A 22,427-nucleotide genomic window follows, 5' to 3' on the forward strand; every position below is an offset into this window, starting at 1 on the left:
AAAAAAAAAAAAAAACCTCGAAAAATTGCTGTTTTCACATTGTAAATATGAGTAACGTTAGAAAAACAATTGTCTTTTTTGTCCAAACAGAGTGCTTTAAAAAGTGTTCCTTCAACAAAATCATTGCCTAAGGAAAAACGAAGGAGCTCGTTTCATAGCAATATTCCACTTTTTGCGTTCAAAATCAGCCGTCGCTGAGGTTTAAATTCAATCACGGATTATATGGGGAGGGGGGGGGATATATAACAGATATAAACCATACTTAGTTTTTTCTCTTTTTTTCTGGCTGCTGCCCAGCTCAACCATCATATGATAAAATAATGTAGAAAAGAAATAAAATAAATTATACATAACTTAACTAATCTGGGAACAGCTGACAATCATTATTATTCTTATAATTATAATATCAACACTAAGAAATAGAGGCAGTTGAACAGAACAGAAAAAAAAATACTCATTAAATACAAATGCATCCCCCAAAAAAATAAATGCCATGCAGACATATAAACTTTAACTAAAAACTCTAAATAGGAGAACGATAAAAGCGAATGAGAATTGGGCAAAAAGGGTTTAAAAAAAAAATTGCAACACATCCAATGGTTTTTATAAAAATCACTTTCGAGGTTGCATTATTTCATAAACTTCAGCAGGCAAACCAATGCTTTCAAGCGAAAACTGAAAAAAATAAATCTGAATTCTGAAATGTTTTAAAAGCAGTTAACATGTATTTCGGGTGTCAGAGGAGTTAGTCCAAGATGAAAAAATTCTCTTATGGGGGGGGGGGGTTGAGTCCTTAGAACAAAAATGCATCCATAGGTTAGAAACTATGGCGGACATTTTTCTACACTCTCACTGGGGTCTGACAGAAATCAGATGGGGGCCCTGGGAGATGCTGAGTGCTGAGACCTCACTATATCATCCACAATTTATTTGAAACTGGAATTTTAGCTCCAAATTTGAAATCTTGTATTCTAATGTCAAAGATGAGAGTTTATGGAATTTTTCGGCAAATTCATACAGGTCCCCCATAGCCCAGAAGAGAAATAGACCCATCTGATTCTATGAGTGGTTCTGTCCCCAATGAGTTGCCATTTACGATTCCAAAAAAACCCCAGAAACACTCATTCCCATGGGAACAGTCGTGGTACCCTAACGTTTGCAAATATTTGGTTATTGGAAAAACAGATGAAATATTTCTACTTAAAAATTCAGACCCTAATAAATTCTAAATATATTTTTGTCTTACAGCAAAAGCTTTATTGCCCACCCAACCCATATTTGCTGAATCTGAATTCTGAAGTGCAAAGAGTTCTTAAAAGTCTTTTCAAAGATTGACCACAACTTAAACGTGGGATTTTATCCACAAAAAGCACTACTTTTATCTAGCATGGTCAATTGTACCATAAAAAAAAGCTCTCTCTCTCACACACTCGCACAAAAATCCAAGTCACAATTTGATTCTCTTTCAAAAACTTCTCACTCCTTCACCTGAGAATGGCTCTTTCAATTTCTATTCAAATAAAAATATTATTCTTCACCTTCCGCTGGTGTTTTAATTTTTTGTTGTTGTTGAAAGATTGTCTAAGACGTTAACACTGCCCTCAATTAAGACAGACCAGGAGAAGTGATGGGGGAAAAAAAGTAACAAACTAGTAAGTAAAAATTTTGGCACGTTTTTGCTTAGAGATGCAATGTGAAATGTCGTCGATGGAGCGATGCCTAAGGAGTTATCATTGGAGAAAGTAAAATGTTGCTATTGAAGCTGCCGCCTTAGAATCTGTCCCCCCACAAGGGAAGAACCATAGGGTCAGCCAAGGTAAAAAATATCTAAATCCGGGAATTTAACTAACAAAAAGCAAAAAAAAAAAAAACTCTTAAAACAAAAAATTATAATCTTATTCCTCTTAAAACTGTAGCACAAAACAACAAAACACATTCACAAGCCACTGTTGGCACTGTGTACCTGAGTGAGAATTTCTAGAACAAACAGCCATAAAGTTTTTTTTGTTTTTTTTTAAAGTTTTTTTCTTTTCTTTTTTTCATTTTTATGAAAAAGAAAAGTTGAAGGGTAAAGACTTCAGTGCTTGGGGGTAGCAGCTGAATTTACTGGCTTTTCCTTGAATTTTTTTTTTTTACCCATAGCTTATTTTCTCTTCTTTTGGTGGAAATTGTTGATTTAAATTCTCTTCCTTTCCCCAGCCGGTAAGTTTGGGCTGAAGTCGAATTGTCTGTTGATGTCCCAGTAAGAGTTCTAGTAACAGTCAGTGTATGAGAAAGTTCATGTGCTTGGCCTCCACTGTGGAGAAACCAGGTTGGGCTTAGAAAGTCTATAAAGTTCCCAAGTCTGGCTCGTATCAGTTGGCTTGCGTTGCACTAGGGTTTTCACTGTCACTGCCGTAGTCTACATCGGGGTCATCGTCCACATCGTATTCGTCGTACATTTTTCCGTTGATGTTGTCTCCCCGTATCTCCTCCTTGATGTGTTGTTCTTCTTGTTTGATGCCGTAAGTGCTCTGGATGACGGGCATACCTGGCTCAGGGCTACTGGATACACTGGAGTGCTCCGATGGTAAATGAGGAGAGGGCATGCCCGCCATTGCGATGGCACCGGGGTAAACAACAGCAGCTGTGCTAATTGGGATTTGTGCTTGCTGCCTGAAGAAGGACAAGAAATAAAGACCACGTGAGCTCAACGAATACAGCCCAAAACATACTCACAGCCACTGGCCATGTATTCAGCTGAGGTTTTTTTTTTCCCTACCAATCATTAAAATAATCTCTACAAACGAGGCAATTTTTATTCATGAGCGATAGAAATCACTAATAAATTAGACTGCGTGCGACACTAAGGAGAATTTTTGGTTCAGCTATAGATAGAAGCCCTAAACACTTCGAGGCATTTCAGTTTTAACCTATTCATAAAAAAATTCAACTGATTTTTTCTACACTTCAAACTAAAATCTAAAAAAAAAAAAACATTATTTCAAGTGGGAGGGTCTAGAGTCTGTTTTTGTCAAAATTGTTGGAAATACAAAAAAATTACCATTTTCCAACATATTGGATATGAAATATTTGACACAGTAGGAAAGTACGGTAACTGGAATTTTAGTGGGATTTTACTGTTTTGATGTTGTTTCCTGCTGTAGGAGATCATTTAAGATCCAGACTCATTTACAGACCACCTCCTATAAAAAACATACCCCACATTGAAATACTGTCTCATCTCTTGCCTCCGGCTGCGCATAATTGCCTTGTATTCGCCGATTCGGAGCTTCTTCCCGTCCACTAAGCAGGTGCGCTTCGGTCTCGGCTTATATTTGTAGTCTGGGTACTTCTCCAGGTGCTGCTTACTGAGCCTCGCCTGCTCCTCGTAGTATGGCTGCTTCTCCAGATTCGTCATGGACTTCCAGCGAGAACCTGGTCCATAGGAAAACGCAAAGGCATCTGGGTTATTCCAGCCTAAAAACCTTTAATATTCCCTTTACATTTTATATTGAATATGAATGTGCTGAAAATACCATAGATAGGATTGGATATATTGATGACATTTCCTATGTGCCCAGAGCATTCCTCCTCGGCATATTTGTATTTTTACATATGGGAGGAGGTGCCATATTGATTCCCTTAGACAGTACAGTATGAGGGTATAGCTTATTGTGTGCCCAGAACATTCCTTCTCTGTATATTTGTATTTATACACATGGGAGGAGGAGGTGCCATATTGATTCCCCTAGACAGTACAGTATGAGGGTATAGCTTATTGTGTGCCCAGAACATTCCTTCTCTGTATATTTGTATTTTTACATATGGGAGGAAGGAGGTACCATATTGATTCCCTTAGACAGTACAGTATGAGGGTATAGCTTATTGTGTGCCCAGAACATTCCTTCTCTGTATATTTGTATTTATACACATGGGAGGAGGAGGTGCCATATTGATTCCCCTAGACAGTACAGTATGAGGGTATAGCTTATTGTGTGCCCAGAACATTCCTTCTCTGTATATTTGTATTTATACATATGAGAGGAGGAGGTGCCCTATTGATTCCCTTAGACAGTACAGTATGAGGGTATAGCTTATTGCGTGCCCAGAACATTCCTTCTCTGTATATTTGTATTTATACATATGGGAGGAGGTGCCATATTGATTCCCTTAGACAGTACAGTATGAGGGTATAGCTTATTGTGTGCCCAGAACATTCCTTCTCTGTATATTTGTATTTATACATATGGGAGGAGGAGGTGCCATATTGATTCCCTTAGACAGTACAGTATGAGGGTATAGCTTATTGTGTGCCCAGAACATTCCTTCTCTGTATATTTGTATTTATACATATGGGAGGAGGAGGTGCCATATTGATTCCCTTAGACAGTACAGTATGAGGGTATAGCTTATTGTGTGCCCAGAACATTCCTTCTCTGTATATTTGTATTTATACATATGTGAGGAGGGAGGTGCCATATTGATTCCCTTAGACAGTACAGTATGAGGGTATAGCTTATTGTGTGCCCAGAACATTCCTTCTCTGTATATTTGTATTTATACATATGGGAGGAGGAGGTGCCATATTGATTCCCTTAGACAGTACAGTATGAGGGTATAGCTTATTGTGTGCCCAGAACATTCCTTCTCTGTATATTTGTATTTATACATATGTGAGGGAGCTACCATTATACAGTACAGCACGAGGGTATATACATTACTCTGTGACACATTGCTACGCAGTTCTAGACAGTTTCGTAAGCGAGATTCTGGTGCAAATAAACACGTTACATTTGATGACAGCGCCCCTTTAAATTACACTTGTTTCTCTGTATAATGATTTCCTGCGCTTGCGGAGTCTGTGGTACAATCCCTGTCATTTCGGTAGGATCTATAATGAATGTGCACGTGTTTTTCTTCCAACTACTGTACGAGTAATGAAAGAAAGATGTCCCGGAGCTCCCTGATCCCGCGCCAGACAGTAAGAGGGGCCCCTCATGTGAGCAATTTCAGGAGAGAGCGGCTGATTAGAACCAGATCGCCACTATTGTTAAATGCTTAGAAGCCCTTTAAAATGTCAGCGGGAATCTCCGGAGACGCCACAAATGTCAGGCGGCTAAAGTGTCTGTTTTAAGAGAAAATGCGAGAGCCAAGCATCACCTCCCCGTGGTACTGACAGCTCCTTAAAGGGGAGGTTAGTCGCGCTGCTCAGCACAGTTATCCGCTATTTACAGACAACCGATTTGCCCTCCCCGGAGACAAGTCAGGTTAAAGCCTGTGTCACATTTTAAGTTAATTTATTTATATATATATATATATACATACATATACACATATACACATATATATACATACATATACACATATACACATACACATATACATATATACATATATATATATATATATATATATATATATATAATATATATGTGGGGTTTCTTTCCTCTGCCTATGCCAAGCTCTCTTATGTCTCTCAATCTCCTGCTTAAATCTATCTCACACCTCTCCAGTCTGCAGTGTTGCAAATGTAATAGTATTCCCTGCACTGCTCTTGAAACAACACAGCAGAAGCCAGCAGTCACAACCAGCAGTGCAGAGATTAAAAACAGAGACATACCATCTTCAATTACTTTCGCTAATTACTTTAAAACAACAGAACATCCGTTTCATTATGCAAAACAAATTCCTGCTCCGGAGCTCACATACCTAGTATTTTGCTGATGTTGGAGTTATGCATGTCGGGAAACGCCTGTAGGATTTTCCTCCTCTCATCTTTGGCCCAGACCATGAAGGCGTTCATAGGGCGCTTTATGTGCGGCTCGTTGCTGCCTCGTCCTCGCGCTTCCCGATATATTCTGGACTCGGAAATTCCTGCGCTTCCTGAGGTAGAAAGATAAACCAGTGTTACCTATAAACGTGTACCGTATATACTAGAGTATAAGCCGAGTTTTTCAGCCCCCAAAATATGCTGAAAAACTCTACCTCGACTTATACTTGGGTCAAGCGCAAAAACGGTCGCCGGTGTCTAAGAATAGTCACCGGCGTCCAAGAATAGTCTCCAAGAATATTTGCCGGCATCCAAGAATGGTCGCAGGCATCCAAAAACGAGACGCCGGCACCTCCAATGGGAGCAGAAACCCTCAATTTTTTGATTGAAACTTACCAGGAGCTGCTGCATTTCTCACCCTAGGCTTATACTCGAGTCAATAAGCTTTTCCTGTTTTTGGAGGTAAAATTAGGTACCTCGGCTTATACTCGGGACGGCTTATACTCGAGTATATACGGTATATATAGTTTCTCTTTCTAGGGCTCTCGGGCCAAAGTCATGAAGACAAAGGTGGAAATTAAACCCTAATAAGGGTCTACAGTTCTGAAAGTCCCGTTGAAAAATAGGGATGTACCGAATCCAGGATTCAGCTGAATCCTTTTGCCTGGCCAAATCTGAATCCTAATTTGCATATGCAAATTAGGGGTGGCGAGGGATATCACGAGACTGTCACAAAACAAGGAAGTAATAAATGTTTTCCTTCCCACCATATGCAGATTAGGATCCGGGTTCGATATTTGGCCGAATCTTTCAAGAAGGATTCAGGGGTTCAGGCGAATCCAAAATAGTGGCTTCAGTGCATCCCTAGTTGACAAGTACCCTGTTAGGAAATTGGAGGAGGTACCTACTAATCACTGGCCCAAGGGCCCCTCAATGGTACCAGCCTAGTAGTGAGCAAATGAGCCCGGATAGCGGCAAACTCACCATCTGAATCACCGCTCAGATTGAAATCCATCATGGCGTGGCTGAATTTGTCTTCGTTGGGTTTCCCCGTCAACTGCTGCGTCAAACTGTCTAGCGACGACTTGTCCTGTTGGGGAAGAAGAATAAAACGGTTATAAATGGGCCAAATGATCCCCCTAAAGTCACAATGCTGAAGAGACCTTTATGGGCGCAGACTGGGGGACCCGACCCAGGAACTTACAATCTAGAGAAAGGGACCAGGAGGGGGAATAATGCAATGCAGTGGTTATCACAGGATCCTATGTGGCACGCTGGGGACGGGGGGGGGGACAGGTCAAGAAACCACAACAGCACCCAATGGGCACCCCAACCTTAATATATGCCCAATGCACTTGAACCTGAGTACCCCTAGTAACTGGGCAGCCGGAAATCGGGCTACAAATTTCACTTTAACAAACACAACAAATGAGGAGATTTGGAAACAGAATCTGAAAATGTTCAAGAAAATCTTGGATCACAGAACTACATAGATGATTGTATCGCAGTCACCCTGGAACCCCAAAAAACATGTTGCGGCCCCTCAGGGTTCTGCTTTTTATTAAAAGGGCCAGTGGCGCCCAATTCGGACACAAACACGGTCACTTTCTATAGATTTCCATCCCAAAAGTCAGAAGAGGCAGTGACTTTTAGGATGGACTTTTTTTGGCCGAGTCCCCGCGGAGCCTTCCTGGTGGCGCATTTTTATAGGGTCTGTAAAAGAGAAGCATAAGCGAGACCACCAGAGAGGATAAAAGGCTCCTGCTAATGATTAATTACTTGTCTTTTATATTAACGAGACCGCCAAACCCCCCCTCTTCCATCTTATCCCGAATTTTCCCCAGATAAGCGAATCTTCCTCCCACTGCCTTCAGATACAGGGATTAAAGTTGCCCAAGTGCAGGCCGTTTCTGGATATTTGGTGCAACCAAACGTGGCAGTATAAATATAATAGAGATATTTGTGCAATTAAAGAGCTGCAGAGAAGGAACATTTCTATGAGCAGAAATAACATGAACTTATTTTCTGCTCATCGCCAGTGTGTGCCGTGCGTGGGCAGAGTCATTAGCTGGCACTCGTGGCACGGGTACAAAATGAAGGAAGGCAGACTCAATCGACAAGGATGTTACTGGCCATCTGTGAAAATCCGGCACGTAGCCATGAAACAGCTGTAAATATACACACACACCGTGCCACTGTGGGAAGGAGAGGGCACAGAGGAACGGCTCAACCGACAACTCCTCCGACAAGCTCCACATGGTGACTTTCTGGATAAACCGAGAATCGGGGAAGGAAAAAAAAGAAGGAAAAAATTGGCTGCAATATTCTGCAACGAGGAGGTATCCCAGCTGTGCCAGCGGGGCACCCAAACAAATACGAAGTTCAGTTGCACGTATTTGTGCCAAACCAGAATGAATAGTAAAATCACCTGCCACTCTGTTTTATTCTCAGTTAATGTGAATACATACGTAGGAGTGTGAGTTGCCATATTGCTACTGCAGCTTTGGCACCAGATAGAGCTAAGGAGAAGCCGTTCCTAAACATTTTGGGTACAGGATGAGACCTCATCGACTGTGAGAGCGTGGCTAATGTATCACAAGGGACGGTGGGTAAGGAAGTGGTTCCCAAATTATGAGTACCAGTATCTGACCCCCCCTATACTCCGAGAGACATGTCAGGGTGCTGGGAGTTATAGACAGATAAATAAAAGGAAGACACCAATGTAGAGGGAGGGCCGGCACAAAGTCATGTGTCAGAAGAAAGATCCGATGGGTATTAGAGAAGATTAACGAGGGGATTATATGAATACACTCCCATAAGCACAATTACCCCCCCCCATGCGAGTGACTGATGTGGAAACGCAGTTAAAGAGCGCGCAGATTAACGGCCCCGCCGCTTCATCAGGATAAATTTCCACCCCATCCAAATGCTTTTAATGGGATCCGTGATCCAACTCAAGACCCGCTTAGCAACCCGCGAGGAGTCGGGATGAAGGCTTTCTGTCCAAAAGGATTTGGGCACTTGTCACTTGACAACTCCCAGCTAGCACAGAGGAGGAGGAGGATTGGGAGGGGGGACAGGGAGACTACAGAGATTAAAAGAGAAGCTACAGATGTATCAACAGCTGAATGCAATGCGCTTAACAAATAAGGGCAATTTAGCTCCGCTGCCGACAAGCGGCTCCCGTCACTTTGTATTAGCCTCTGCCTGAGTGTTACAAGTCATTTCTACAGAGACGGCTGAAATGTCTGAATAGCAATGCCCCCTGCACAGTTTAGCTGTGCTTCAACTACAACTCCCAGTATATTTCAGCAATCTACACCTATACCCAAAGGGTTACAGTCTCCATGTGCCTTAATGTCACCAACCTGCTCAAGTCTCTATATATGTGGGGTGTGGGACATGGCAGGGGCTGCTGTAAGATGCCATAGACACTTAGTATTTTTCGGGCCGATTGGGCCTCCGCGTAGTTGAAATACGAAGGCCTATTCTGAATCCCAGACTTGCCCATTATTCACAGCTGGTACTTGGGTGGGCCAAGCTATGTGCAAGGCTCAGGGTAGTTATCTGCAGAAACCCCTTAAACTCCACTCTGGATGAAATCCCCCCCCAACCCTGGGGCTTCTCCGTGCTCTCCGCATTTGATTCCCAGTAGATGATGCTCCGTGAGATGTGTAAGCAGTGAAGGCAGCAGTGTTCCGGCTAATCAGAAGCGATTATTGTTATAGTCGCAGATAACAGGCAACGGAGGAGGAGATTGTAGCACCGGCTCGTGCATTACATCCCTAAACCGGATTATATTCCTGCAAAGCTGAGCCGAGTATCAACGGAGGTTTATTTCCTAGAGAGGCTCACGGATCCCCAAATCCTCCTCTGATCTCAGTAACGCGCACAGGCATTTCCATCAGTCCCAATCCGACCCGGGCACTTCTAACAACTCACAGCACCCACTAACCCAAAATTCATAATATGAAGTGGCACCCGATACCGACGCAATGATCAGTGGGAAAGGGAAGGAGGGAACATTGAATCAATAGGGGGTGCTAACAGGAACATCAGGGGTGCCAACAGGAATAATAAAGGGTGCTAACAGGAACATTAAGAGGTGCTATCAGGAACATTAGGAAGTGCTAACAGGAACATTAGGGTGTTCTAACAGGAACATTAGGGGGTGCTATCAGGAACATTAGGGGGTGCTATCAGGAACATTAGGGGGTGCTAACAGGAACATTAGGGAGTGCTAACAGGAATAATAAAGGGTGCTAACAGGAACATTAGGGGGTGCTATCAGGAACATTAGGGGGTGCTATCAAGAACATTAGGGGTGCTATCAGGAACATTAGGGAGTGCTATCAGGAACATTAGGGGGTGCTAACAGGAACATTAGGGAGTGCTAACAGGAACATTAGGGGGTGCTATCAAGAACATTAGGGAGTGCTAACAGGAACATTAGGGGGTGCTAACAGGAATATTAGGGAGTGGTATCAGGAACATTAGGGGGTTCTAACAGGAACATTAGGGGGTGCTAACAGGAACATTAGGGAGTGGTATCAGGAACATTAGGGGGTTCTAACAGGAACATTAGGGGGTGCTAACAGGAACATTAGGGGGTGCTAACAGGAATATTAGGGAGTGGTATCAGGAACATTAGGGGGTTCTAACAGGAACATTAGGGGGTGCTAACAGGAACATTAGGGGGTGCTAACAGGAACATTAGGGAGTGCTAACAAGGAAGGGGAAACAATGACTCATATGGAGGACTAACCTTTTCCGTCCTGCAGTTATTGAGCCCCAGACTGTTCACGACTTTCCCGTCCAGTGCCTGTTGCTCGCGGCGAAGTTGCTCTTTCATTTGCCGCGCTTCATGGATGGCCTTGGTGACAGCGTCGTGGTCGTTCAAATACCCCGGGGATGTTAAAGACGACAAGATATCTATAAAGGGACCAATTGAAATCAATTAGTATTGGAGCCTGGGTGTGACATTGATCATGACATTGGCTGCCAATCCACAGCAGCTGGACTTTGATTTGACCAATCCCCAAGCAGATACCAATTGGCCCCATATAAAGACTGGTCAGTTGGTATCTGCTTGGGGATTGGTCGAATACAATGTTGAAAATTCCATTGGGTGAGGGCCACTTGGGTCCATTGATGAAATCCTCTCCTAATAGATTCACTGTAGGCCACTACAGAATCCTGAGAGTTGTAGTTTAACTCAATCGCAACCCAGAGAACGGATCCAGTCTGGCGTTATAGCTGATTAATACAATATTTAACCCTGACACAGCCGTGCTGTCATTACCCAGAAGCCCCTGTGGGGAGGGTTAATCACAGAGAAGGAAAAACCTCAGTGAATTCCTCGGCGCAGCGTGACAGATGGGGGTGATTGTTGGACAGACGGCGCTCGCTAATCGCACATAAAGTGACCGGCTTGCCTGAACACGTTCCCCCCGTAGATTCCACAAAACTTTACACCATAATCCATTTTTAGAACAAAAAACATCTGGGCTGTAATTCCTCTAATCTGCCAAAACACGCGATTAAATCCTATGATTTGTTGCAAAACACTGAGATTAGAAGAAAGGAAATATAAAATGACTCGCGGCCTCGGCATGGATATGATATTAATAACCCTTTTCTCTCCCCAACTATGGGCCCTTCTGTATCTCAAACCCCCAGTCTGGGGCCCTTATTATAAACCAGTGTCTTCTCTCAATTTATACTTCTACCCATTCCCCCCTCTTTTCCTTTCTTCTGTTATTGGATCCTCTGATGTCTTCCCTCTTCTCTCCTGCTTTGTCTTCTTCGCTTCTTCTCCCTCTATTTATCCTTCCTTTTTTTCTTCCCTCTTCATCTGTTTTCCTCAGCTGTTTGACCTTACTCTCCCCCATCCTCCCTCTTCTCTCCCCTTCTATATTTCTCCTCTCCCCCATTTGTCTCTCTACTCCCTAACCCCCTTTCACTTCTCTCCTTCTGTCTCTCATCCCCTCTCCTTTCCTTTTTTCCCCCAACTGTTTGGCCTTACTCTCCCCCATCCTCCCTCTTCTCTCCCCTTCTATATTTCTCCTCTCCCCCATTTGTCTCTCTACTCCCTAACCCCCTTTCACTTCTCTCCTTCTGTCTCTCATCCCCTCTCCTTTCCTTTTCTCCCCCAACTGTTTGGCCTTACTCTCCCCCATCCTCCCTCTTCTCTCCCCTTCTATATTTCTCCTCTCCCCCATTTGTCTCTCTACTCCCTAACCCTCTTTCCCTTCTCTCCTTCTGTCTCTCATCCCCTTTCCTTTCCTCCCCCAACTGTTTGGCCTTACTCTCCCCCATCCTCCCTCTTCTCTCCCCTTCTATATTTCTCCTCTCCCCCATTTGTCTCTCTACTCCCTAACCCCCTTTCCCTTGTCTCCTTCTGTCTCTCATCCCCTCTTCTTTTCTTTTCTCCCCAACTGTTTGGCCTTACTCTCCCCCATCCTCCCTCTTCTCTCCCCTTCTATATTTCTCCTCTCCCCCATTTGTCTCTCTACTCCCTAACCCTCTTTCCCTTCTCTCCTTCTGTCTCTCATCCCCTTTCCTTTCCTCCCCCAACTGTTTGGCCTTACTCTCCCCCATCCTCCCTCTTCTCTCCCCTTGTATATTTCTCCTCTCCCCCATTTGTCTCTCTATTCCCTAACCCCCTTTCCCTTCTCTCCTTCTGTTTCTCATCCCCTCTCCTTTCCTTTCCTCCCCCAACTGTTTGGCCTTACTCTCCCCCATCCTCCTCATTTGTCTCTATGTTCCCTAAGTCATTTTCCCTTTCTATATGGGGTATATCTGTGCCCATACATTATACCGTGTGTGGGGGGCGGGGGGTTACACTGTGATTGACTGTAGATGAAATATTTGTTGTACATCTGCCCCATGCTCCTTTTTACCCAACTTACCTAATGAATTGACTCTGATGGGGGTACTTGCTGACGTGGAGGAGATGGGCTTGTGTGTGCTGCTTAACCGTGGTATATGTGGTGAGGTGGGGGATGAGGAAGATCTACTGTCGGAACCCTTGGGTTTAGCAGAAAGGTTCAGGGGCTGCGCCACATCATCCTGTAATTAAATAATAAGACATTAAGGAACTATGGTTTAAAGGTACAGTACACTGGAAGCCCTAACACTCAGAAACTCTTTTCATTCACTAGGACCAAAACCACCCCAAATACAAGTGATCATCATTCCACCCAAACTCTTGACACTCTTGGCTGTATTTAGTCTACCAAGAAGGCTCCACCCACACCCTGCTCTCCTTTACTTGATCTCATGGATATAAACTGGTGAAGCCCATGATATGGCCCACATTTCCCTTCACTGCCAGTATTAGTCCAATTAGATGAGTTTGCCTTGAGCTTTCCTGGGTCAACTCAACCACATGACCAGAGCAGAAGAACCAAAGAGAATCCTTTCTGCAGCTGGAAACTCACAGTGAGCTCCCATTCCCAAAAGAATGATGTCTGCCTTAATAACAATAATCATTTATACAAACAAATGCCATTTCAAATACACAATTCCCAGATGAAAATATTATTTTTAAAAACTGTACACAGGTGCCCATAGAGAAGGAACCTATAATGCACCTGGATTTAATGGAAACCTGTGTAATTCATTCCCTAAATTCAGGTCTTCAGCTACAGTTTGTATCACCATCAAAATCATGGGTTTTCATGTATTTATCTCATTCACATGTATTACTGTATCTCAAATGTGAAGAACAGCTTTTTCTTCCATAAATACAGTTTTTTTCTGTACCGTCTTATTTCACCTCCAGAGGTGTTACATCTTCAACATATATATATATATATAACATTAATTAGTGCATGCATGGGGAAAGGTGTTTTTTGAGTCTTTTAGCAGGTTTATAGTTTATAATTTGACAGCTGTATACGCCATTAATGATTTAAATAAATGGGTTTTACAGAGCTTTGTATGGGAGATTATTACTTAGCTTTAGGTTTCTACCAAAAGGATTGTGTTATGTATTTATCCCTACTGATACATAAAGGGCAGAAATGTTGTTAGAGGTGACGATAGGACAAGATAGACACATTAGGGCAAGATGGAGACAGTAAGACATGATGGAGACAGTAGGACAAGATGGAGACAGTAGGACAAGATGGAGACAGTAGGGCAAGATGGAGACAGTAGGACAAGATGGAGACAGTAGGATAAGATGGAGACAGTAGGACAAGATGGAGACAGTAGGACAAGATGAGGCAGTAGGACAAGATGGAGACAGTAGGGCAAGATGGAGACAGTAGGACAAGATGGAGACAGTAGGATAAGATGGAGACAGTAGGACAAGATGGAGACAGTAAGACAAGATGAGGCAGTAGGACAAGATGAGGCAGTAGGACAAGATGGAGACAGTAGGACAAGATGGAGGCAGTAGCGCAAGATGGAGACATTAGGACAAGATGGAGACAGTAGGACATGATGGAGACAGTAGCACATAATAAAGAGAGGAGAAAAAGATAGAGACAGTAGTATAAGATGGCACCGTAGGAAAGGATGAGGCAATAGGACAGGATGGAGACAGTAGGGCAAGATGGAGACAGTAGGACAAGATAGAGACAGTAGGACAAGATGGAGACAGTAGGACAAGATGGAAACAGTAGGACAAGATAGAGACAGTAGTATAAGATGGAGACAGTAGGGCAAGATGGAGACAGTAGGACAAGATGGAGACAGTAGGGTAAGATGGAGACAGTAGGGCAAGACTGAGACAGTAGGACAAGACGGAGACAGTAGCACATGATAAAGACAGTAGGACAAGATGGAGACAGTAGGGCAAGATGGAGACAGTAGGACAAGATGGAGACAGTAGGACAAGATGGAGACAGTAGGGTAAGATGGAGACAGTAGGACATGATGGAGACAATAGGACAAGACGGAGACAGTAGGACAAGACGGAGACAGTAGCACATGATAAAGACAGTAGGACAAGATGGAGACAGTAGGACAATATGGAGACAGTAGGACAAGATGGAGACAGTAGGACAAGATGGAGACAGTAGGACAAGATGGAGACAGTAGGGTAAGATGGAGACAGTAGGACATGATGGAGACAATAGGACAAGACGGAGACAGTAGGACAAGACGGAGACAGTAGCACATGATAAAGACAGTAGGACAAGATGGAGACAGTAGGACAAGATGGAGACAGTAGGACAAGATGGAGACAGTAGGGCAAGATGGAGACAGTAGCACATAATAAAGAGAGGAGAAAAAGATGGAGACAGTAGGACATGATGGAGACAGTAGGACGCGATGGAGACAATAGGACAAGACGGAGACAGTAGGACAAGACGGAGACAGTAGTACATGATAAAGACAGTAGGACAAGATGGAGACAGTAGCACATAATAAAGAGAGGAGAAAAAGATGGAGACAGTAATACAAGATTGAGACAGTAAAACAATACGGAGACAGCAGGACAAGATGGAGACAGTAGGGGATGATGGAGACAGTAGGACAAGATGGAGACAGAAGGAAAAGATGGAGACAGTAGTTCAAGATAGTAATACAAGATTGAGACAGTAAAACAAGATGAAGACAGCAGGGCAAGATGGAGACAGTTCATATCAGTGTTTCCAAAGCTGCAGCTATACCTAAATAAAACACTGATAAAAGATTTGCAGGTTTAAGATATATATATATATATATACTTATAACAGCATTACATGCATTATCCCAGGTCCTAAGAACTTGCACTTTGTTGTGATCATATAAAGAAATCCTAATCAGTACTTTTTGCTGTGGGGGAAATTCTTATATAAAGGGGGAACTAATTATACAAAGATGTTTGTGACCCACAAAACTGACTGGGAGCGAGGGAGGGGGGGGGTCGATACATTTGCAGCCTGGGGTAAGAAGCCCATAAGAAGTATTTAAAGTGATTGCCAGTCACAAATAGTCACATTGTGAAACTTGCGAGAGGCAAAATCAGAGCTGGGAATGAAGAATTTCAGCACAGGGCAAGGGGATGACTTTGAGGGGTGGAAAATAAAAAGATGTTATTTTTCGGTGAATATGAAAGAATATGATGGCGGTGTCAGATGTCAGGGGCGACTGCACTCATGTGATTCTTTGTCTAGAGAGAAAGAGGAAAACTATGCCGGGGTCACCCGCTCTTCACTTTCAACTTTCAGCTTTTCTTTCCAGCAAGGCCCCAGGCAACAACCAGCAGAAAGCGAGGAGGAGGGAGCAGAACACAGGGACATTTCCACAACCAAACCAAGCTGCTTTCTATTCAGAAAACTTCCCCTTTAAATGCTTCAATTCCCGGGGCAGGATCTGCATGGAAGCCTCGTTCAACGACCCCCCCCCGGATAACAAAGACCGCGCAGGTCGGGCCGTTTGCTGCAGATCCATAAAACCAGCAGACGCCTTCATTTCAGCAGCTTCAACGGTCTGAGGAGAAGACGTCTCCCCGAAACAGGTTTTTCACGAGCGCTGGGAACGGATTTGGCACAGAGCGAAAGTTTGGCGCGTCGCTGACCTTGAAAGCGTTTTTTGGAGAAGCTGTCCAAAAATATAAAAACCCCAAAACAGTAATAGCAGATTGCAGGAATCCTATAACCTGTCTGGTGGAAAAAAAAAGGCTTTTCCTTTGCTGATGGTGAAATGTCCTTTCCTCCAGTCACACTGTTATGTGATTGGATATAACTCTATATACAGTATAACTGTTTCTTTCTAATATTTAAATGCAAGTGTTGTATACCTTTATTTTAACCCTATGCGTTCGGTAGCAGTCTGGATGTGTTTCAACATGACTCAATGTTTTATTCAGCCAAATCCCCATGACCCAAGTGTCTGCGCTTGAAAGGCCTATTATAAAGGCAAAGCTAAGGGTGACAGCTGTCCCACATAGAGAGCAGGCTGGCTGGACTTAATAGATGGCCGTTCTGTGCAGCAGGAGGCAGATATCCAAGTGATCTATCGCCCGACGCGTTTCGCTCGGCCCCACAGCAGTTGGGAAACAGCGGAGGGATTTTCTGTCCTCCTATTAATTTGCTGATGTCAAAGGTTACCCAGGGCCATCTTGTTCTGATTGATGCCCAATCGCGAGGCACGTCTTTCAGCTTGAGCCTGACACTGGAAGACGTTTTCAGACCTCTCAGCGATTGGATGCCCGATGGCCGACAGCAACGTTATGTCTTTGGAAATAATCGGAGCCTCTGTCGGACGTTTGACAGACAATGTTATTTTGCCATACGGAATAGAACATTCATTGTGAGCCCAAAAGGGTCAATGTTGTGCCACAAAAGTCTTCAATTCTGCTGCACGACATGGACTTTCATTGGGTGCACCCAGAACTATATTCTAGACACAGGGCCCCTTTTTTGCAATCCAAAACGGTGTCAAGCCCCCCCCTTAGCGTAGGAACAAACGTAGAAATACATTGTATGATCCAAGTGAGCCCCTAGACAACTCCAAGAGTATCCGGAACATCACTTAGCATTCAGCCTGACATTTTAATCTGCCTTCAGCTTCGGCCCCTGAGTATAAAGATGCCCAGGGGGCTGTAGATGAAACAGTCCGGAACTGGGCAAAGTGTTCCCTTCCATAAAATCCCCCTCGGCTCCTCGGCTATAAACAGAACGAGGCCTCGGGGGGCACTGCCCTAATTCCAATTGTTTAGCTCTGTCTAATGGAGATTCTTTGCTTCTATACACAAGTGCTGCTCTGCAGGACCCTCTAGTAGTAGGGCAGTCCTATTCCGTCCATTAGGGAATAGGTATAAAAACTTCGAATTTCGAAGTTTTTTTTGGGCTACTTCGACCATCGAATGGGCTACTTCGACTACGACTTGAAGGATTCGAAGTAAAAATCGTTCGACTATTCGACCATTCGATAGTCGAAGTACTGTCTCTTTAAAAAATACTTCGACCCCCCTAGTTTGCCATCTAAAAGCTACCGAAGTCAATGTTAGCCTATGGGGAAGGTCCCCATAGGCTTGGCTAACTTTTTTTGATCGAAGGATATTCCTTCGATCGTTGGATTTAATCGTTTGATCAAAGGAATAATCCTTCAATCGTTCGACCGAACTATCTGCGCTAAGTCCTTCGACTTCGATATTCGAAGTCGAAGGATTTCAATTCCTAGTCGAATATCGAGGGTTAATTAACCCTTGATATTCGACCCTTAGTGAATCGGCCCCTTAATGTTACAGAGACCCTGATACAGGCTATACAGGGACTGTATATAGTGAATAAAGTAGCCCCTCTTGTAAATTATAAGGATATTATAAATTACCGAGGAGTTTCATGACCATATAAAAGTACGAGGCCGAAGGATTTTATACAGGTCATGGAACTCCGAGGTGACTTCTAATATCCTCATATTTTACAACTGGGGGTACTTTATTTATTATAATACACACGTTTCAGTGAGTCATGTGACAGAAATGACATCAGAACTCACCGTTTATAACTGATGACATCAGAACTCACCGTTTATAAGGATATCATTTACAAGATATTCATGGCTTTTGTGTATTATATATATATAATACACAAAAACCATGAATATCTTGTAAATGATATCCTTATAAACGGTGAGTTGTGATGTCATTTCTGTCACATGACTCACTGAAACGTGTGTATTATAATAAATAAAGTACCCCCAGTTGCAAAATATGAGGATATTAGAAGTCACCTGTATGACCTGTATAAAAAACACTCGGGGGTAAATTTATCAAAGAGCGAAGTTCCGCCACTAGAGTGAAATTCCGCCGCTCTCCATTCATTTCTATGGGATTTTGAAAGGCGTATTTATCAATGGGTGCAAGTGAAAGTTCACCCTTTGATAAATACGCCTATAAAAATCCCACAGAAATGAATGGAGAGCGGCGGAACTTCACTATTAACTTCACTCTTTGATGAATATACCCCTCGGCCTCGTGTTTTTATGTGGTCATGAAACTCCTCGGTAACTTCTAATATCCTTATAATTTACAAGGGGGGTACTTTATTCACTAGATACACTATAGTTACACAGGATACACTGTAACAGTAACTACAGGAAGCATTTGCTTCCTCAATATAAAAGCTGTAGGATTGTCTCAGCCAATGTCATGTCCTCTCCATACATGGGGGTCCTACGTGTAGGGTGGGGATGAGACACGTCCTTACACAGCAGTCAGGTGACCTCTCTCTAATCCCCACTCCTCTGTGTGTCTGTCTCTGGCACAGGGAAGTCACAAAGTGATCTGTCTGTCATCTGCCGCCTGCATTAGCCCACAATCCTGTTCTTTTATTCCAGCTGAACTCTGCCGGATTTCTCAGCAGGAAAGCAAAGTGAAATCAATGTCTTGGATTTCCAGGCTGAGCTCGGAGGTCACAACGAGTCTGTCATTTCTCAGCATTATCCGTTCCATCTCTCGCTCTCTCTCCGAGACTCCCACCGGCACCAGCAGATTGAAAACAGCGTGAATCACATGGATCTCGCTGCGCAATTTCATAGCCTTTTCTCTCAGGTTCCCCCTGTCAGTGGCCCATCCTTTCCCCTCTCTGCAATTTGCAAATACACATTCTGCCGTTTGCCAAGGACACAGGAAAAATAATTACACACATTTATTTTTAACCCCAAACCATTTACCCTCCTTACTAAAATTGTATTTATACATATGGGTTGGAGCTGCCATATTGATTCCCTTAGACAGTACAGTATGAGGGTATAGCTTATTGTGTGCCCAGAACATTCCTTCTCTGTATATTTGTATTTATACATATGGGAGGAGGAGGTGCCATATTGATTCCCTTAGACAGTACAGTATGAGGGTATAGCTTATTGTGTGCCCAGAACATTCCTTCTCTGTATATTTGTATTTATACATATGGGAGGAGGAGGTGCCATATTGATTCCCTTAGACAGTACAGTATGAGGGTATAGCTTATTGTGTGCCCAGAACATTCCTTCTCTGTATATTTGTATTTATACATATGGGAGGAGGAGGTGCCATATTGATTCCCTTAGACAGTACAGTATGAGGGTATAGATTATTGTGTGTGCCCAGAACATTCCTTCTCTGTATATTTGTATTTATACATATGGGAGGAGGAGGTGCCATATTGATTCCCTTAGACAGTACAGTATGAGGGTATAGCTTATTGTGTGCCCAGAACATTCCTTCTCTGTATATTTGTATTTATACATATGGGAGGAGGAGATGCCATATTGATTCCCTTAGACAGTACAGTATGAGGGTATAGCTTATTGTGTGCCCAGAACATTCCTTCTCTGTATATTTGTATTTATACATATGGGAGGAGGAGGTGCCATATTGATTCCCTTAGACAGTACAGTATGAGGGTATAGCTTATTGTGTGCCCAGAACATTCCTTCTCTGTATATTTGTATTTATACATATGGGAGGAGGAGGTGCCATATTGATTCCCTTAGACAGTACAGTATGAGGGTATAGCTTATTGTGTGCCCAGAACATTCCTTCTCTGTATATTTGTATTTATACATATGGGAGGAGGAGGTGCCATATTGATTCCCTTAGACAGTACAGTATGAGGGTATAGCTTATTGTGTGCCCAGAACATTCCTTCTCTGTATATTTGTATTTATACATATGGGAGGAGGAGGTGCCATATTGATTCCCTTAGACAGTACAGTATGAGGGTATAGCTTATTGTGTGCCCAGAACATTCCTTCTCTGTATATTTGTATTTATACATATGGGAGGAGGAGGTGCCATATTGATTCCCTTAGACAGTACAGTATGAGGGTATAGCTTATTGTGTGCCCAGAACATTCCTTCTCTGTATATTTGTATTTATACATATGGGAGGAGGAGATGCCATATTGATTCCCTTAGACAGTACAGTATGAGGGTATAGCTTATTGTGTGCCCAGAACATTCCTTCTCTGTATATTTGTATTTATACATATGGGAGGAGGAGGTGCCATATTGATTCCCTTAGACAGTACAGTATGAGGGTATAGCTTATTGTGTGCCCAGAACATTCCTTCTCTGTATATTTGTATTTATACATATGGGAGGAGGAGGTGCCATATTGATTCCCTTAGACAGTACAGTATGAGGGTATAGCTTATTGTGTGCCCAGAACATTCCTTCTCTGTATATTTGTATTTATACATATGGGAGGAGGAGGTGCCATATTGATTCCCTTAGACAGTACAGTATGAGGGTATAGCTTATTGTGTGCCCAGAACATTCCTTTTCTGTATATTTGTATTTATACATATGGGAGGAGGAGGTGCCATATTGATTCCCTTAGACAGTACAGTATGAGGGTATAGCTTATTGTGTGCCCAGAACATTCCTTCTCTGTATATTTGTATTTATACATATGGGTCAGTAGTAAATCTGATGGATTTATGGACATAGTAAAGACCCGTGACGGATGCCAAGTTCCTACAATAGAACCTTCTTTCCAACCATTCCAAATATTTTAACAGTGACAGATGTGAGGAAATGTCTGACGACTGATACATATTTAGTTTCACATAACACAGGACTCTTTAAGGGAAATGTAATTACAACTATTCGGGGTCTGTGACCCGCTAAGAAACAGCAGAGGCGACAGCAGGACAGAAAGGAAAGGGGTTCATTCCCAGGGTACCTTGCTTTTGGGTGGGGGGCTGCTTGTGCTCTTGTCTGTGTGGATGCTGCTCGGGGAGATGGAGTTGCTGAGATTATTTTGGGGTACGCCAGGTAATTTGGCCCCCGGAGACACCTGCATGGCGGCCAGTTGAGCTGCGTACAATTGCTGCAAAATAAAGAGACAAAAGGGGGAAAAAAGTCAGAATTATTTCGAAAGTTTCTGGCGGCTGTTGCGCTGTATTCAGATTTAAAGAGACGGATGACATATTTCTAGACAGGCGCCGTCACCTTAAGTTTTATGATTTGTGTCTCCAGGGGGAGGGGGGATAAGAGACAGGGCAGGAGTCACCTGTCGGATACAGACCATAAAGGGGAAGTAAACCTGGGGTTGGGGGGTTACATACAGTATATACAGTAGATATATATATATATAATCGTCTCTCTTCTCTCGGGGAAGGCAAAACGCCGGCTGATCATTTATCGTCGGTATTCGCCGCGTGCCGGCTCCACGCGCTCCTCCCTAATCCCCCCCAATATGCTGCAGCATCTGCCTCTCCATATGATGCCTGACCCCTTCCATTGACCCTCTTTACAAAGCTCGGGATTAGCCGAATGTTACGGGGAACAAATAATCTTCTCTCTCTCTTACTCTTTATTTTATATTCCCGGGTACAAAGCAGATTTTAATTTGGGGTTTTGAGTCACTGAGCCCTAATCTCTGATGCCCACTCTGCACCCCCAGACACAAAGTGGCACCCTAAAATTGTATAATTAAAAACAAACAGAAATGTCTCTGCAGGAAAGTAAAGGACATAATGGCAGAGATAAGTAATCAGAGAGGGTTGGCACATTCTCCTCATTAGTGTGATGCATCTGGCACGCTCATCCCAAAATGCATCCAGATCTGAAAATCCATTACTGTTTGTTTCAAGCTCACTTCCAGGGTACAAGAGTCTGGGGGTAGATTCCCCCGCAGGGGGTTTGCCAAAATCCAAACATTGGGTAGAGACCAAAATATAACCCCTTGCAACACACTTCAATTTAGCATGGTACTTTATCCAGCGGCAATATTTATAGATA

General features: G+C 43.2%; 1 protein-coding gene across 5 annotated transcripts in view; it reads right to left on the reverse strand.

Annotated features, from left to right (window-relative positions):
- Window positions 1–233: 233 nt before the first annotated feature.
- sox5.L (SRY-box 5 L homeolog) overlaps window positions 234–22,427 on the reverse strand; it is a 134,111-nt gene continuing 111,917 nt past the window's right edge. For 3 of the 5 annotated variants that reach the window (XM_041585795.1, XM_018251830.2, XM_018251834.2), the window contains 7 exons: window positions 21,367–21,513; window positions 12,664–12,823; window positions 10,518–10,684; window positions 6,737–6,842; window positions 5,692–5,865; window positions 3,201–3,417; window positions 234–2,655 (listed from right to left, as the gene is read on the reverse strand). In XM_041585795.1, coding sequence (XP_041441729.1) covers window positions 2,355–2,655; window positions 3,201–3,417; window positions 5,692–5,865; window positions 6,737–6,842; window positions 10,518–10,684; window positions 12,664–12,823; window positions 21,367–21,513 — 1,272 coding nt within the window. In that variant the 3' untranslated portion in view covers window positions 234–2,354. The remainder of the gene's footprint in view (window positions 2,656–3,200; window positions 3,418–5,691; window positions 5,866–6,736; window positions 6,843–10,517; window positions 10,685–12,663; window positions 12,824–21,366; window positions 21,514–22,427) is intronic. The other 2 variants (XM_018251831.2, XM_018251832.2) reach the window with 2 other exon arrangements.

Source organism: Xenopus laevis, chromosome 3L (assembly GCF_017654675.1).
Source record: "Xenopus laevis strain J_2021 chromosome 3L, Xenopus_laevis_v10.1, whole genome shotgun sequence".
Lineage (NCBI taxonomy): Eukaryota > Metazoa > Chordata > Amphibia > Anura > Pipidae > Xenopus > Xenopus laevis.